General features: G+C 46.9%; 7 protein-coding genes across 7 annotated transcripts; 4 read left to right on the forward strand and 3 right to left on the reverse strand.

Annotated features, from left to right (window-relative positions):
• The first annotated feature begins 1,062 nt into the window (after positions 1–1,062).
• V1508DRAFT_420561 (uncharacterized protein) lies at positions 1,063–2,201 on the forward strand. Its single transcript, XM_066940762.1, has one exon. The coding sequence runs from the start codon at positions 1,281–1,283 to the stop codon at positions 2,118–2,120; it is 840 nt and encodes a 279-aa protein (XP_066794801.1). The 5' UTR covers positions 1,063–1,280; the 3' UTR covers positions 2,121–2,201.
• V1508DRAFT_420562 (uncharacterized protein) lies at positions 2,048–5,960 on the reverse strand. The gene is made up of 5 exons (XM_066940763.1): positions 5,774–5,960; positions 5,628–5,717; positions 5,489–5,579; positions 2,820–5,438; positions 2,048–2,771 (listed from the first exon to the last, which is right to left on the reverse strand). The coding sequence occupies exons 1-5, from the start codon at positions 5,912–5,914 to the stop codon at positions 2,206–2,208; spliced, it is 3,507 nt and encodes a 1,168-aa protein (XP_066794802.1). The 5' UTR covers positions 5,915–5,960; the 3' UTR covers positions 2,048–2,205.
• A 389-nt stretch (positions 5,961–6,349) lies between these two features.
• On the forward strand, positions 6,350–7,158 carry V1508DRAFT_420563 (uncharacterized protein). Its single transcript, XM_066940764.1, has 5 exons — positions 6,350–6,557; positions 6,617–6,657; positions 6,723–6,751; positions 6,804–6,843; positions 6,897–7,158. The coding sequence occupies exons 1-5, from the start codon at positions 6,537–6,539 to the stop codon at positions 6,985–6,987; spliced, it is 222 nt and encodes a 73-aa protein (XP_066794803.1). The 5' UTR covers positions 6,350–6,536; the 3' UTR covers positions 6,988–7,158.
• Positions 7,159–7,260: 102 nt separating this feature from the next.
• On the forward strand, positions 7,261–10,344 carry V1508DRAFT_420565 (exocyst complex component Sec5-domain-containing protein). The gene is made up of 3 exons (XM_066940765.1): positions 7,261–7,585; positions 7,639–7,773; positions 7,818–10,344. The coding sequence occupies exons 1-3, from the start codon at positions 7,414–7,416 to the stop codon at positions 10,193–10,195; spliced, it is 2,685 nt and encodes an 894-aa protein (XP_066794804.1). The 5' UTR covers positions 7,261–7,413; the 3' UTR covers positions 10,196–10,344.
• A 328-nt stretch (positions 10,345–10,672) lies between these two features.
• Positions 10,673–12,373, forward strand: V1508DRAFT_420566 (Alpha/Beta hydrolase protein). The gene has a single exon (XM_066940766.1). It carries the CDS (start codon positions 10,944–10,946, stop codon positions 12,261–12,263), a length of 1,320 nt encoding a protein of 439 aa, XP_066794805.1. The 5' UTR covers positions 10,673–10,943; the 3' UTR covers positions 12,264–12,373.
• Positions 12,374–13,508: 1,135 nt separating this feature from the next.
• V1508DRAFT_420568 (putative oxidoreductase) lies at positions 13,509–14,865 on the reverse strand. Its single transcript, XM_066940767.1, has 4 exons — positions 14,714–14,865; positions 14,025–14,624; positions 13,815–13,977; positions 13,509–13,764 (listed from the first exon to the last, which is right to left on the reverse strand). Exons 1-4 carry the CDS (start codon positions 14,786–14,788, stop codon positions 13,631–13,633), a joined length of 972 nt encoding a protein of 323 aa, XP_066794806.1. The 5' UTR covers positions 14,789–14,865; the 3' UTR covers positions 13,509–13,630.
• A 769-nt stretch (positions 14,866–15,634) lies between these two features.
• On the reverse strand, positions 15,635–15,985 carry V1508DRAFT_398520 (uncharacterized protein; the record flags this gene model as incomplete). The annotated part of the gene is made up of 1 exon (XM_066938211.1): positions 15,635–15,985. One exon carries the CDS (start codon positions 15,983–15,985, stop codon positions 15,635–15,637), a length of 351 nt encoding a protein of 116 aa, XP_066794807.1.
• Between the last annotated feature and the right edge of the window lie 392 nt (positions 15,986–16,377).

The raw sequence follows: 16,377 nt of genomic DNA on the forward strand, positions 1-16,377 counted from the left end.
GTGGTGCCGTTAGCCAAAGACCCGCAGCAAACGGCGTGAGGCTCGCTCGCCCACGTGTCCTTTACCGCGAATCGCTATTAATAGTCCCGTGGTTAAGGGTACCGATCACGAATCACGACCCCAGCGCCGGTCACAAAAGTGTACTGGGCCACACACATTTCACACATCGAAACCAAACAATTCTAGTCTCGAACAATACCAATGCAGTCGATATACGTCGATTACCACATTCTCATTTCCAATAAATGCTATATCGCCTCATGCTCAACATAATTAATTACCATACATCGACCACTACTTCAAATGATGTCCCAGAATCAACAGTGCAATTTGGGATCAACACGATCAACGACGCAATTTAGCGCAGTTGTAACCTGAAGTGTCTCAAACATAGTCCCAAAATGGAACATACACTCAGTTTTGCCCAATCCATGGCGGTCTTGAAAATCAGAGCAAATACCATTGGCCCTCTGTTGATCAGCACTGAGTCGAATAACGACGAAAAATTAGGTCTTAACCAATTTCATACTCTGCAATATAGACTGCAAGAAGGAGGTGGGTGACGACGTCGTTGACATGAAATTCTTCCGTAATCTGGGCAAAATAGCCCACCCAACATAAGCCGAAAATGCGGGAATGCAAATTTGAGGTAAAATGAACGGCTTTTACTATTGGTCTGTTTCCGAGAATGTATCTTCTGCGGTGCAGCGTCATCAAAAGATCCGGGTCAGTCTTGTTCATGGCCGAAGAGAACACAGTCATCATCTGGGACTCCAAAGGGATTGTACGACAGCACTGGGTTTATTGGCCCCGATATCGCATTCAAGAATGTGAATGATCTCGCCGCCGGAACTTGCTAAACATGGCCTTTGAATCACGTTTGCTAGCCTTCCACTTTGAAGAAGATGTCTTTCATCGAAAACATAAAAGCCCTTTTGTCTAGTGACTTGCCTCCAGATTGAGGAGATATAGTTCCCAATTTTTTTTTGTCGGGCGCGCCTTATAGAAGAAGCGGCAGCGCTCTTTGGGAGCCTCCTCGAGCTTTCCTGCAATATCCGGCATAAACCCTAACCTTGAACCAAGAAAAAGACATAAGGGTTTTTTTCGTCGGACGGAAACTGTGACTTGGGTTTTGAAGCCGTACTGTCGTAGCTCATCACAGCAGTGAAACTCTTCAAACTGCTCGGTCGGTGCAAAGAAAGCAATTGACTAGAGAATTATCGCCAGTTCGCTCGACCCGTGACAATAACTAGTCCGCCGACTATCTCACGAGAATCACAATGCCTGGGGGCAAACGATTATCGGGTATTCTACCCAGACCGCGACAAATTCTTGAATTTCCACCACTTCATCAGAAGAGAGTGGATCAAGGCTATGCCGAAGGCATACTGCATCCACCAGGCTCAGCGCGAGACCCGATCATCAAGCCATTTCCACATTTGAAGTCACTCGTACACAAGTCCTCACCCTATCCGCGCCGAAATGGTGTCAAGAACTACAATGACGAAGTATCCAAGCTACGGAGGGAGTATTATCGTCAAGCAGTTGCTGCAGCATATGAGCGATACTTGTTGAATCTTAAAAAACAGGCTGCTGCTGCAGAAGACGAGAAGAAGCGGCTGGAAAAGCAAAAGAAAGGTTTGAACCAGAGATTGGAGGACAGGATATTCACTCTACCGACTATTGAGAGCTTTCTTCAAACATACCACCCACCTATAGCGAATCCGGAAGTTAAGAAAGCCGAGAAATTGCTGCGGCAAAACGCTCAGATGCATCGATTCTCGCAAGAGATTAAACGCCGCGCGCGCCAGCTGATTGACCTTCACCAGAACGCAGAAACGTTTATTGTTTCGATTGATGAACTGAATATGCGTATTGATGAGGAATTTGCGGATAATAAGGAATTCCCTCTGGTGGACTACAATTATCGCACATTGTCGGCATTGGTCAATGATCGGACTCGACCGGGATATGGTCTTGATGAGCGCGAGGGTGTGTACAGTACGGTGGTTAGAGAACTGGTTGGTACATCTTTTAGAGGCCGGCCCGGATTTGCTGAAGTTGAGAAGGCTTTAATGACCGAAATTGAGCTAGACGCTGACAAGACAAATGCGGAGTGATATACAGGAGGAAGTTTGGCTGTTGGCAACTGATATTTGCCACGTATATAACTATTTTGATAGCAAATGCAACATTTGTACATATCTACTCGTCGTCTCCTCTATGGCGCTTTCCACCACCACCGCCCGGCTCTCCAGCGCTCCTCTTTTTGCCCTGGCGTTGAAAATACTCCCTCTTATCTTTGCGCTCCCTCTCTTTCCGCTTCTCTTCATTGTCCGCTATCTTCTTTTGATACGCGGTCTTTCTTTCTTGCTTCTTCTCCTGTCTCTTCCTGACCTGCTCATTTCGAAGTGTCATGACCTTCTGCATCATATCTCGCTTCTTTTTCTCAGTACCACCAAGGACAACTGCTCGCTTCTGTAAGTACGACTCTTTCTTCTGCGGGTTCATCATTGCAATCTGGGACTTGAATGGCAATTCAGACCGAATAGTTTTGGGAACCCGTAGCGGGTTGAACCTACGCACAGAGCGCTCGATTGTTGTATACTCAGAATCCTTCAGCTGTGGTACGGGCAGATTTTTCTCATGTCGAAGTTCGCCCGTCAGGCGCATGCCTTGCCACTCGGTCTTTTCGTTGAGGAGAAGCGATGTGACAGGATTATAGAGCTTGCGTGGCTGAATGGGATACCACGCTCGCAGAATAACAATATCTAGAATGTTAGTAGTGAAATCTGCTTTATATACAAGACTTGACATACCGCTCATCAGGATCTTATCTTCAAAGGTAGCGCGGTAGTGGCCTTCCGGTTTACTCAACGCTCGCTTTATTTGACCTCGAATACCAGAGACAGTTTTGATGGTTGCACCTTCGAACTTGGCAACCTCAAGCGCTGAATTGAACATGCCCTGTATAAATGCTGTGTTCTTGAAGATCTTGTATGGCGTACCGACCAACTTCAATTTTTTGACTATCTGGACACTTTGATCCACATCAAGAACAATACCCGTGGCGGCAATACGGAACGCGCCACTGGCCGATCCGTTTGCCACAGACTGAACGGCGCAGAAACCTGTATTTGGAGCAATCAATGGTCCATAGAACGTTCCAGTACAATGCAAGTGTTCTGGCGTGTATTTCAGCATTCTGTTTCGCGTTCTTGAGTCGGATGTAGTATAAATTGGAATACTCTGGAACCGACGCCAGCCGAGCGAGAAAATAAGTGGATCGTTGGATTTTAATATCTTCTTGTGCCACCGATGACGCTTGATACGAACCTGCAAAAAACCGAACCGATCTTCCGATGCCAAAAGACTTCCGATTATGACTGGGAACCTTGGATCAAGAGTCTCAATGAACTCACATGGAATATTGTCAATGACAATGCGAACGTAGTGACCAGCTCGGTAACCCTCCACGCGCTCCCGAGTGGCAGAATCCATTTCGTCGAATTCAGCCTTGTTGATCTCAAGCTGCTTTGCGATTTTGGCCTTTTGCGCATCATGCCATGTATCGTATAACTTTTTCTCAGGATCATCATCGCCGAGACCATCATCTTCTTGTTCTTCCTCTTGTTCGAACCGGAGTCGAAGCTTCTCCTTCTTGCGCGCATTCGCTTCGCGCACCTTGTCATACGACATTTCTTTCTGCTCCTCCTCCTCCTCCTCCTCCTCTTCACCGGAAACACTGTCCTGCTTCTCTTCTTCAGCGGAAGAACCCGTGATCGTTTGGCCAGTTTCGAGATCTTCAAAATTGCCAAATACTTCGTCGCCATTACTGTCGATGTCGCTCGAATTGATTTCATCATTTTCGTCAGATTGCCGAGTCATGAATCTGCCTTTCACTGCGGCAAATGCCGGACTGGACCCACTCCATTTGTCCTTTAAACCTTCATTGTCATATACAGGAATCGATCGATCGATAACTTCGGCATCAACGGGAAGAATGGAGCTGTTGTCACGCTTCTTGAAAAAGTCGTCGCCGTTATCTCGATCTTCATTCTCCGAATCAGATGCATCATCTTCAATGTCTTCTTCTTCGCCGTCCGCTACTGTAGAGGACAATTGTTCGTGTTTCCATCGCATTATGACATCTTCAGGTGAGATATGATCGAGATAGAGAAGTTTGCCAATATCCCATTTCCGACGTTTATAGTCCTTCAGTGCACGATCAGCGAGATTACTCTTCCAACGCAGATCGGCGCTGTCAACATCAAAGTCGTCAACATCATCATAGTCAGCGAGGTCAGAATCGCTGTCGGCAAATTCGAATTCTTCGGCTCCCCCTTCGTCGTTATCCACCAATCTGGAAGCCATGGTCTTTGAATACGCCACTTCTTCAGCATCCACATCATCATAGTCTTCGTCCGCGTCGTCGCCTTCGTCATCACTACCAACATCACTGTCACCGCCGTAGGATTGGCCAGTAATTGCTCGACCGTGTCGCCGCTCCTTTCGACCAGAATTACCCTTGTGTATGTCATCGTCCTCGTCATCCTCCGGGTTGATTTCGTTCAAAGCCTCAGCACCACTGAAAAGTCGGATACCAACGGCACCTTCTCCCAACGTGGTCTTTGCATTTTGGAGTCCAACGACCAGTCGCTCACCAACACCTTTCTCCTCGCCTTCAACAAAACTGCGATGCCCGATATCGATGTAGACAGCATCCTTGTCAATTAACACGCCTCCGACATCGCTCATGGGTGCATATATAACTTTCAGACGATCATCTAATCGCTTGCGACGCTTAATTTTACCCTCTTCGACATCCTTCTTCTCCTGGTATGGCGTGGGACAAGGATCCGGCAAACGTTCAATATCGGAGATAGTCAAGTCGCCAATTCCAGGAACGTGGACGCGGGCATTAAGGGCAGGTAGCGGTGTACCGTGAACGTACCCATAGATAGTGATCTTTCTGTCGATTTTGGAATTCCTTTCTATTTCCGCTGGATGAGTAATATCAACGATGCGATCTGCAAGTAGATAGGAATGCTCGTTACGCCATTTCAGTGGCCTGAATTTCATGACGCTGATAAATCGTGCCAGATTGAGGATCTCGCGGTCGGGATACCTCCCATTAATTACACCGGAAAGATAGAACAGCTTTGCTCCTTTGTATACTTCCGTCCATAATCTGTGTTTTAGTCGTTTCTTCGACGCGCGTAAAGACGCGGGTGATTTGAAGAGATCGAGATGCGTTGCGATGCCGAGGATACGAGGAAATCCATGTGGGGCAAGGATGTTTAGAAATTCCATAGTTTCCATTTCGAAACCAAAGTTACCGTCAATCATGAGAAGGACCAGGTCTGCAATTTTGCCAATGTCAATCATAGAATTCATGTCATTGGCGCATTCAATAAAAGTCAGCCTCCGCCGTTTGCCTGTTAAGTTAGGGCCATGAAAGGTGCTATAGTTGAAAGTGGTCACTTACCTGAAACTACCGTAACTGGACCTCTAATATCGGATAATGTGTGCTTGGTGTATCGTCGTACAAGGCTTTTAATCAGCGTAGTTTTACCGGTCTATGGAAGTCAGTGGAGAAAGAAGGATGCTAGACTCGAAATACGTACACCTGGTGGACCGACTACAGCAACGATAACTGGCGGAGGCTCCTCAGGAGTTCTGTCAACCATAGGGACATGAAACCTCTTTTCATTAACCTATAAACTGGTTAGTTGTTTACCCTTGTCTCGCCTATATGCCAAAATGTCCGTACATCATGGGTTCGTCTCGCCTGCCGCTCCAACCTCCGCGGAGCAGCAACAGCAAAAGCCTTCGGATTTTGGCTATTATTCTGAGTAGCCACTTTCTGACTCTTCTTCCTAACGGCCCTATGAGCCTTGTTCTGCTGCTCCATTGTAATATTCAGTAAGTGGATAGATCAATTGTGTGGACAACGTATATCGTTTAAGGCGCTCACAAGAATTTTGTACCTCCCAATGAAAAATTTCACGGGGTGCATAGCAATTAGCGCATAATTGGGCATATAACTCTGCACATATGCATCCCTGCATAACGTCACGAGACGGTGGATACAAGGCATAAACGTTTATGAGTTTAATATAATTTTACGCCAGCGAAAATATTGTCGCTTTAGATTGCTTTTGGAACCATTTCTTAAGCGATTTTATGTCTTACGTGATATCTAGCATATGTCTCTTCTGTCCAACTGGTGGTAAGCGCCAAATCTGAAAACACTGGGAACAAAGGTGATTAGGGCAAACTACGAATCGTAGGAATAAAGTTCAGCGAAGTAAAAGGACGTCGTCATCAAGTCTTAAGTCCCAACGGTGAGGATCCTCGCACTCCGCTCTTCCTCCGTCTTGTTCACCTGCCACTCGAGGTAAGCCACCATCTTTCAGATATAAAACGTCTAGAGATTCTCATCCGCACTGTTTCGGCTGAAATTACAATCCTTAATACTGAAATCCATAATCAATTTATTTCGAACCAGGTATATTCATACTTCGCCATTCAGAATGACAAGCTCCGTATATATTGTGAGTTCTTGATCTCGCTAGGACGGAGTGAGTCACGACTGATCTGTTATCTTATTAAGGTTCGATTTAAGGAGGACGCTACCCCTGCTGATGTCTACAAGTATGAGTTGGCTTGTATTGCGTTGTAACCGTGAAGGATGCAGATGATTTTCTAATTGATTGTAGGATCAAGAAGGACCTTGTTGATTCCGGTGGTATGTTCGGTGCACGTAACTACTTTTTAATAGTAGAGATTAATCATTGTAGCTGAGATCACGCATGAGTACACCCTGATTAAGGCGGTAGCGTAAGTGGCTTACTTCGCTGTTTCACAGAATGGACGGCTAACTAGCATTCCAGCGTCAAGCTTCCCGACGCCGAGATTTCCACACTAGAGACGCACCCCTCAGTCGCACAGGTTGAGAAGGATCAGGAAGTTAAGGCCTATTAAACAAATGCGTTGTTATTGGCGTTTTGGAATCATGGGAGTTGTTAGTTTTGTTGGTTTGACTTCTTGAGATTCATCGTGCAAAGTCGAGAATTAGAAGCAGTCGCAATATGTTGTATGACTCTAATATGTAACATAATATTGCTTATGGGAATGAAAGGAGGTGATTTTATACGATATCGAATTTAAATTGACGGCGGTGTAGATGATATCTTGCGCTGTGTGTTCTAATCGTAGACAGTGCCTTAGCCTAAAACAGACAAGCGCTGTTTGCCCAAGGCGGTGTCCCTGAATTCCTAACGTCACCAAAAGCGTGGAGGTTCGTTTAAAATACCTGGAACCATCTATCAAGCGGGTGTTGTATGATAATATTATAAATTATCTTGATCAAGAGACTTTTTATTGTCGCCACGAGGGTAGGAAGTAGGCATGGCGGACTTGGATACCGTGTTTGAATATTACGGTCTGAGTGATCCATTTCCTACCGTGTGGGCAGATAATTCTGTTCAGGAGAGTCAGTTTGCACTTGTTCTTGGCGACTATTTTAATGGTTCCGATGACGGGACAACTGATAGCGCGGCGGTTGAATATCATGATACGAGTAAGTTGCTGACTTTAAGGCGAAGGGAGTGGAGTACCTGACACATGATCCAGGAAAGTTACAACGCAATTTCGATATGTTTGTGAAAATGAAGTCAGCACTGGATACAGCGTACAAAGAGATGAAGAAAGATTTTTTGCAGGAGTCCAAGGATTGGGGTGTTGTCGATATTGATCAATTAATTGATGGTACTATTGGATGTTCCATTTCAGAAGAAAGCTAATACAAGTAGACGCCAATGTGAAAGCCGCGCAGATTATGAAACCCATTATGGATAACAAATCTAGAGGAGACCGGTTGAAAGCGACATTGTCATTGATTGAGAAGAATCGGTACTTATTTGACCTGCCCGCCGCACTATTGGAGAACATCAAGCGAGGCGATCACGACTCTCTTGTGAGGGACTATCGTCGCGGCCGGACACTTACAGATGAGATACGAACACTACCGCACTCGATGGATCTATCTGACTTCTTGGTTCAGCAACGTCGGATCATTGAGAGGATATGGGGCGAGGTTGAAGTTGTGGTGGAGGGCTACAAACGATCGATCTGGAAACAGCTCAGTCAAGCGCGTCCCGACGACAATTATATTTTGTATATCAGTATCTTACTTGAACTTGGGGTGGAGGACAACCCAATATGGGTATGGCTGCAGACTCTAGTTGATAATTTGAAGAACCAAATGGACGACGCGTTTGATGATTTAAACTCGAGCTTACAGACTTTGAGGAAGGACGTGTTCAGCACATCGCAAACATCTACGGGTATTATGGCGGCGTACTTTTTAAATGCAATAAAATTGCCAACATTGGATGGTGATATATTAAGAGATCTGCCAGAAATTGTGCGAATGTGGGTGATGATGAAAGAAGTCATAGAAGAAGTCACGAAGTACTTTGGCAAGCAGATCGCCTTGTTCTGGGAATGTGCTTCAGGGTTTCTGGATGGACGAACGCAAAGCTCACTACCAGTTGGTCAGAATGGAGAATCTAAAGTCCACCTGAAGTTGTCACGGGAAGAGGAGGTCAGAATTCGGTCTGACGCACGTGAATTGGTTGAGCTATACGCGTCCAGGGTGGCGGATTTCTTTATTCGATCCGTTGCAGATTCCGAAGAAAAAGCAGCGAATGTAAAGCGCGCGAAAACGATAGATTCTGAGTTTGAGAGCGATGGCAACACTCAGGCAGAGCACAAGGTCATGAATCTACGGAACACCAGTACAGCGTCATTGTCTGCGAGTGCGAGGTTGGCAAATAGTTTAAAGAACGACCGTATTGCGGAAGCGCAGCGACAGATCGACAGGCCACTTACACCTCTGCCGTCGGTAGAGTCTTCCGCATCTCCTCCGTCGCCCGGTTCGGAAAAGAATTTTGAGCTGTATGCGTTCTTGCCGCCAAACGCGAATGCGATTGGCACTACGTTTTTCTTGTCGCAGATTCTTAATACAATGGGGTCTGTGGCGAGTGAACTGGCAGGCCTGTCAATATCGTCTCGTCATATTGATGTTTTGCGGACGATGATGGGTACGGTTCGCGAACGATGTGTCGGGGCAGCCTGTCTGTCTTGGCAGCAGGATGCGAAACGGTTCAATACTATTGAAGAATGGTCTCCTATAAGTACTCGCAAGTGCACCAGGGTACCGGAATTATTTTTGCAGTATCAATCGGCTGTACTAGATGGACTTCAACAACTAGTATTTATTCCGGGCGCAGAGAAGAAGTCCAAAGTAGTAGTGATTTTGCCCCCGTCTTCAAAGCTGGTGTCGAATATCAAGACGCAGTTTGCCAACTCGATTTTTCTGGCATTGAACGGACTTGTAAAAGACGCGGTTACGTCGGATAAAACGATTAATGGTATTAATGGCTCTCCCGTACAAGGGACAGTTCCAAATTCGACAATTGACAGAGATATTGGAACGCCGCTGGCACCTATGGAGTCGCGTCTGCTGCTAATGATATGCAATATTGCCGAGTTGAATGGCAGTATCGTGAGTACGCTATTTGAGCGATTCTCGGCGCTATTCTCGATCCAGTTGACAGATAATTCTAATATTATCGGGGATGCAATGAAGCAACTTGACGAACAACTGTTCAGCACGTATACTAAAAAGAAACGGGCAAATTTTACTACGATTATCCGTACTGGCATTTTGAAATCAGGGATCCGGTGGTCGCAACTGGGAAAGCCGACAGACGTGAGTCAGTATATCTACCAAGCGTTATTGCAGCTGGTGTTGGTGCACATGCAGGTGTCAAGTGTTGGGCCAAGTCTTGTTAAACGAGTGATCACAGACTTGCTACGCCATATTGTGAACACGATTCTCGAGTCGTTCAGACAAATTGACAAATTTAGCCTTGGGGGCATGCTGCAGGCTACGATCGACGTTGAGTTTGTGAACCAGAAAATGACATCCTACGGCACGCCGGATATTGAGAACCTGTATCAGACGTGTTATGCGACGATTCAGGACGCGACAGATCGGTCAAAAATGGAAGTTGATGTAATGACGCGACAGTTGGAGGACATGAAGAAGCTGTTGCTCAAGTGCCATAAACAGTCTCGGATGGAGTTTTTGTGCTTTAAAGTGGAAAAGCTGGTAAAGGACTAAAGAGCCCTTATGAGGGTAAGGATAGTTGTGTACAGTGATTTGTTGTTAGGCATGTTACGATATGGCGTCCGGGGTGGAATGATCTTGTGTATGGACTTTATCGATTAAATTGTGATTTGCTTAAATGCATTATTTATTCTTGTCGACGTTAAGCCTGGACATCTTACAGTTGAAGCCCGTTACTATGATGTAATGTTTACAGCTACCTCGTATCGGCTTAGGGGGGCATTAAACTTGTTTAGGAAGGCAATCGTTATAACGACTTGATCTTTCACCAAATTTTTAGAATCACGGCACCGGATTTATCGCTATATCTTGGGGTCGAGTATCGTTATAGCGAGGTTTGACTTTAAATATGTTGTCAGCATGTTGCTCAGTGGCGAGTCAGCCACGCCGTCCCAGTGATCTTCTTTTGGGTCGACTCGCCCTGCGTTTGTGTGGAAAGCCGCACGCATTAGGCTGATTCCACGACCCAGTAATTTAATTGCTCAGAAGTGCTAGCCCGAGGAGAATATACCACGTCTTTGCTTACTCTTCTGCTCCTTCCACAGCCGCAGGCTCCGCCAGCACAATACCAGTCACCCGTTATATAAACCGCGCCTGCGCCCTCTTCTGCTTCACCGCCAAAATTCGTCGACCATTGAGTTTCCGAGTGCTGTTTCGGCAGCCGTCTGTTCGGAGTTTCTCCATCGCCAGTGTCGCCTGTGCTACAGCCGCTGCAACCGCTGCAACCGCAACCGTCTCGCGAATGTCCAAGTCCGACAATTCGGTGTCTGCGGCTGCAGTTTCGAGTGCATCGTCCTCCCGGTCACAATCCGATTTGCGGACAGGTGATTTGTCTGACTCGCCGCCACCGATGAGCTCTAAGAACCCCCCTCCTCGCCGGACGTTCATGTCCGCGCTCGCAAGCTTGGATCTACCCCTCGATTTCAAGACCGCAGTGTCGCAGTGGTGGCACGCGCCCTCGCTCGACGTGACCGAGCGCGAAGTGTTGTCCTTTTTACCGTTCTTCCCCGCACCCGACGCAACACGCAAGGCAGAGTCCAAAATGATCGAGCTCTCGAAGGGCCGGTCGCTGAACGAGTTTGAAATCACGCGCACGACAGAGCCAGTGGAAGAAGAACTTGTCGTTCTGCACGGCTACGGTGCCGGCCTGGCGTTTTTCTACCGCAACTTTGACGGATTGAGTCAAGTCCCTGGCTGGCGACTGCATGCACTAGATCTGCTGGGGTATGGCCGCAGCTCGAGACCCAAGTTCAAGGTCAAGGCGAAGGACAAGTATGAGGCTGTACACGCGTCTGAGAATTGGTTTATTGACTCCCTGGAGGAGTGGCGGGAAAAGAAGGGGATCGAGAAATTTACGTTGATGGCACATTCGATGGGCGGCTATATTGGTGTAGCGTACGCATTGCGTCATCCCGAGAGGATCAAGAAGCTCATTCTCGTCAGCCCGGCCGGCGTGCCGCGTGATCCGTGGGTTGTGTATGAAGACGAGGCCCATCCGCCTTCGTCTGGGCTTGGCAGTGAGTTCACGAGCACACAGGCGGATACGACGAAACATAGCACCAAACCCGCCGACAAGCGTGCCATGGAGCTGAAGCGCCCGATCCCTAACTGGCTCGTGTTTCTATGGGAGCGCCATGTGTCGCCATTCTCGTTCGTTCGCTACACGGGTCCGCTTGGCCCGCAACTCGTGTCGCTGTGGACATCCAACCGGTTCTCGCTGCTTCCAAAAGATGAGGCGACTGCACTGCACAACTACGTCCTCGGCCTCTTCACTGCGCGTGGCTCAGGCGAATATGCAATCACGCGTCTCCTAGCACCAGGTGCGTATGCCAGAATCGCGTTGCTGGACCGGATCAATAAGCTCGATGTCCCAACACTGTGGATGTACGGCGAGAATGACTGGATGGACATCAAAGCTGGTATCAAAGCGGCGAGCAAGATGCGTACTAATGGAGTCGATAGTAAGTGTGTCGTCATTGAAAAGGCGGGTCATCATTTGTATCTTGACAATCCGGAGAATTTTAATGCGGTTGTAGTCGATGCCATGCGAAAGACCGAGTAGAAGTGTTTATAGAGTACTGTAGTTGTTATACTAGATTGGTGCGGCGTGTTATTGGTTTGTAATTTGTGCTGTATACATGGAGTTATTAATAGAATAAATTATGCATATCATATCTACTACATTTGCGCTTGCAAAAAACTTACAAACACAAAACCCGCGATATTGCGAAAACTAGAAGCATCGTTGCTACTGTTCAGCCGGACTAGGACCCAACGTTGTAGCACCCAAAGAGGCACTGCCACTCGACATAAGTACTTGAGCATGATGTTTTGAAGCATTAAAGTCAAGGTCAAAGGGAGGTGTATCTCTGGCACTCAAGCATCTTGGATCCGCCCAAGGTGTGATTCATCCACCCACAACAAGAACACGTCTTGGACGTTCACTCATCTTTGACTCCTCTTGGCTTCCACCACTTGCTTCTGCTCAAACTGCTCTGCCTTCATGACAGTTCGCTCAAAAAACCACTGTGGCCAAAGGATGGCCACATCTGACTATTGTCCAAATCTCGTTAGACTCGTTTGAAGGTTTGCGGTGTCTTGTGGTTCCGCCGGCAGCTGACCTTGTAACTTCCGCCGGTGGTGCAGCAGCTTCGACACCCTCACCACGGCACCCCTCTCCGCCCAACTATGTTCTCGTGTGAGTCGTAGCACGTCAGAAAGGTAAGAACACCGGGATCTATAACAAGCAACGCCACCCCGTGTTTTGAACAAGAGGTAGATAAAGAGATCAAGCGGGAAGATCAGCAGCAGCGGGGACAGATGGAGATATTTATAATCAGACGAGAGGAACAGACTTAGACATGTTGTAAGTGGGAAAAATTAAACAAATTGTTGTTAAGCGCATCACAGCTAATACAGACAGCGCAGTCTCCTCGACCTCTCTGAAGGGACACATCAAAACGAATCACGTCTTTGCGTAATTGGCCAAGGCGATATCGACTGTACCACGGTTTTTGCCGATTAAATCCGCGGTCATTAAATATTACGCGTCTGTACTACCGGTGGGGTACTTCTATGATTGCACGATAGTGACCTTAAAATCTCAAGTTTCCGAGACTAAGTTCTGAGCTCCATTGTGCCAGAGAGGCAGCACTACCGAGTCTATTCTATACCACGCTAGACACTATTCTGTGCGACCCTCGCGGACCCATTCCCGATTTGGCTTCAATGTGATACGAGAGTATCCGCAGGTGTGGAGACCAAACGCCGTGTCTTTACTTAAGCTTCGCTAAAATAGTTCTATATACCCTTACCCTCTGAGTGGAGGCGGAAGTTGGGAAGTGCGAATTAGGACTATCTGCAAAAAATAGATTTATTACAATTTAAACTGTGATCAGTATCCAAAAGTTTCAGATCACCATAGATTGTTTACAGATATGGCTTGACTTGCTCCTCGCTCCAGTCCCAGAATTTCCCTGCGATACCCATGCCTCCTTCCGCCACTTCCTCGGTGGCTGCGATAATATCTCTTCGGAGATGGCCGAATCGACCCCAAGGTATGACTATTAAAACCGTTAGGTAGACTCAAAGTAGTGTGAGCTGAGGGGCTTACTCCACGCTCCATTCTTCTCCGCAGTGACATCTGCGGACAGACCAGCGAACAGCTCTGTATACGCCCCATGAATCGGGGTATATAGGATTAATGAGATAATTTGCTTCTGCAGGGGTGGCATGGAACGCTGTAGGTCGGTCTTCAAGTTCCCAGGATTGAGTGACTAAACACCAATTAGCATATCTCTTAAGCATGGCAAATTAAACGAACCACGCTGATGATCCCATGATTTCCGTAACGCTTGGCATATTCCGAACTGTGCAAGATATTTCCGGCCTTGCTAACCCCGTATTTATGCCAGGCAGACTTATCCTCCTTGTAGTCCAAATTGTCCATGTCGACACCGCCGCACTTTGGTGAGAATGATTCAGCAGCAGAAGAGGAAACCCAGACAACCCGCACTGTTCCGCGTGGTGCAGTTTGCGCGGTCTTGATCAAGATAGGAGTTAAAAGCTTTGTGAACAAAAACGGGGCAACATTATTCGTTCCCAGTTGTAACTCGTATCCCTGCTTCGTTTTGCTGCCTTGCGGCGGTACCATAACTCCAGCATTATTCCATAGAACATCCAATTTCTGCTCCTTGCTCAAGAATTCATCCGCAGATTTCTTGATTGTAGTCAAGTCGTCGAGATCGAGATGGAGAAATACCAATTTGCCGTTCGAGCTGGGAACTGCAGATTTGATAGACTCAATTGCTTTGCCTGCTTTGTCTGCGGACCGCGTTGCCATGTAGACAGTGGCATTGCGGGAGTAGAGGATTTGTGCAAGTTCTTTGCCTACACCACTTGAAGAACCAGTAACTATAAAGACCTAGCGGGCCGATCAGCTGATCATTCGTCGATACTAGTCTTGAGGACTTCAGCAACCGAACTTGTCGAGGATAATGAAAATCTACTCACATTACCCGTTTGATCAGGGAGATTCTCTTCGGTCAATTTGGCCTTTGGAGGGAAAACTTGACTCCAAGTGGACATTTTTGCAATAACTCTTTGTGGAGATGTCTCCCTCAAGTAATGAGTGCAGAACTTAAAAGATAGGGAACGGGTTCAGTTGAGTGATGAGGGTTTACTCGATGGGCATTACGAGGTATTATATACAGAAAAAAATCTCATAAGTTATACTTATTTCTTATTCATTCATATATGAGCTGACGTTCCGCCACATTTTGGTCAGCTTCCTGTTCTGACAGTCAGATAGAATAGTCAGTCTATATTTCATTTCTGCAAGATGAGCAGCCTGCATGTCTGTCAGCATCAGCCGCATGTTTATCAGCCATGCTATTTCTTCGCAGTATTATTCTGTTATTTAGCCGAGTCTTAAACGGCTGACAAAATTGTGTTTTGCGTTATACAAAATTGGTACACTCATTGTTAGACTAGGGTCATGCAACTCGGGGAAAACCCGAGAAGGAAGCGGGCCTCAACGCGCGCCACAACAATTACCAAGAAAAGTGTGACGGCTCTCAAAGTGCCGGTGGATTGCAGTATGGACCATCTACACGATCGTCGTTCTGTGTAGATATTTGTCTACTGTCCGATCTACTGTCATCCAACGCACCAGAATATTTCGTGCACCATTGACATCGCGGTCGCACTCAAACCGACATTCTTTGCAGGCGTACATTTTACTACCCCTAACGTCGTTGAGTTTTCCGCATGTTCCGCATGTCTTACTGGTGTATTCTTCGGAGACCAAAACGACTTTGCACGATTTATATTGTCGTGCTTTGTCGTGAAGTCGATGTTGGAATTTGTAATGTGACCAGGTGGCCATAGCTCGTGCCGTCTTTGACCTGAACCGTCGCTGGCCACCTTTGCGCGTCACCATTCGTTGTCGTACTTCAGGTCGTGTGGGAGAGGTTCAGCGCTTTTCATTTTGCGAAGAAACGCATACTTCCCACTTGTGCGGGACCAGTGCTTATGATGTAACACAATGCTCTCCTGGCAACACTTTCTGCGAGATCGGTGCTTAATCTTGAACTCTTTCTTGTCGTTTTTGTACCTGGCATGTGCGGAATCATATGCCTTGAGAAGGTCTTCCATGGCGGCGTCTCTAATGTCGTACGGGGTCTCCAACACCCACGACTTGCCAATTCTGTCAATTGCTTCCTTATTGAGGAACGCCGCTCTTAGATCTTCTTGTTTTTTCAACCTCGTTCTTTTCCACGGCATCCAAACATCGGTTGTATGTCCAGCGTGCGGTGCCGAACCAGTTTCGAAGGATCGCTTTCTGTTCTGCAGTTGGATATACTCTGAAACTTCTGGCCTTCTGTGCTTGTTCTTCGTTTTCCTGCTCTTTCGTTCTTATCGTCCGTCCCGGATTCCGCCGCTGACGCCAATAGAGAATCAGTGATTGGCTGGTCGGGTGCAGACAGTCTTACACAGGTTCCCCAGCCTTCAGTTACGATCTCTCCATTCCATTCTCGTTCGATCAGATTAAGAGAAGGCAACCACAGTGTGCGACTGATACGACAGGAATCTTCATTCCAAAACGGTTTGGGAAGTGGCAGCGAGATAGAAGGGGGATATTTATAATCAGAAACCAACTAGAAATATGACTATTG

This window comes from Lipomyces doorenjongii (genome assembly GCF_038497915.1).
Source record: "Lipomyces doorenjongii strain NRRL Y-27504 unplaced genomic scaffold V1508scaffold_38, whole genome shotgun sequence".
NCBI classification, from domain to species: domain Eukaryota; kingdom Fungi; phylum Ascomycota; class Lipomycetes; order Lipomycetales; family Lipomycetaceae; genus Lipomyces; species Lipomyces doorenjongii.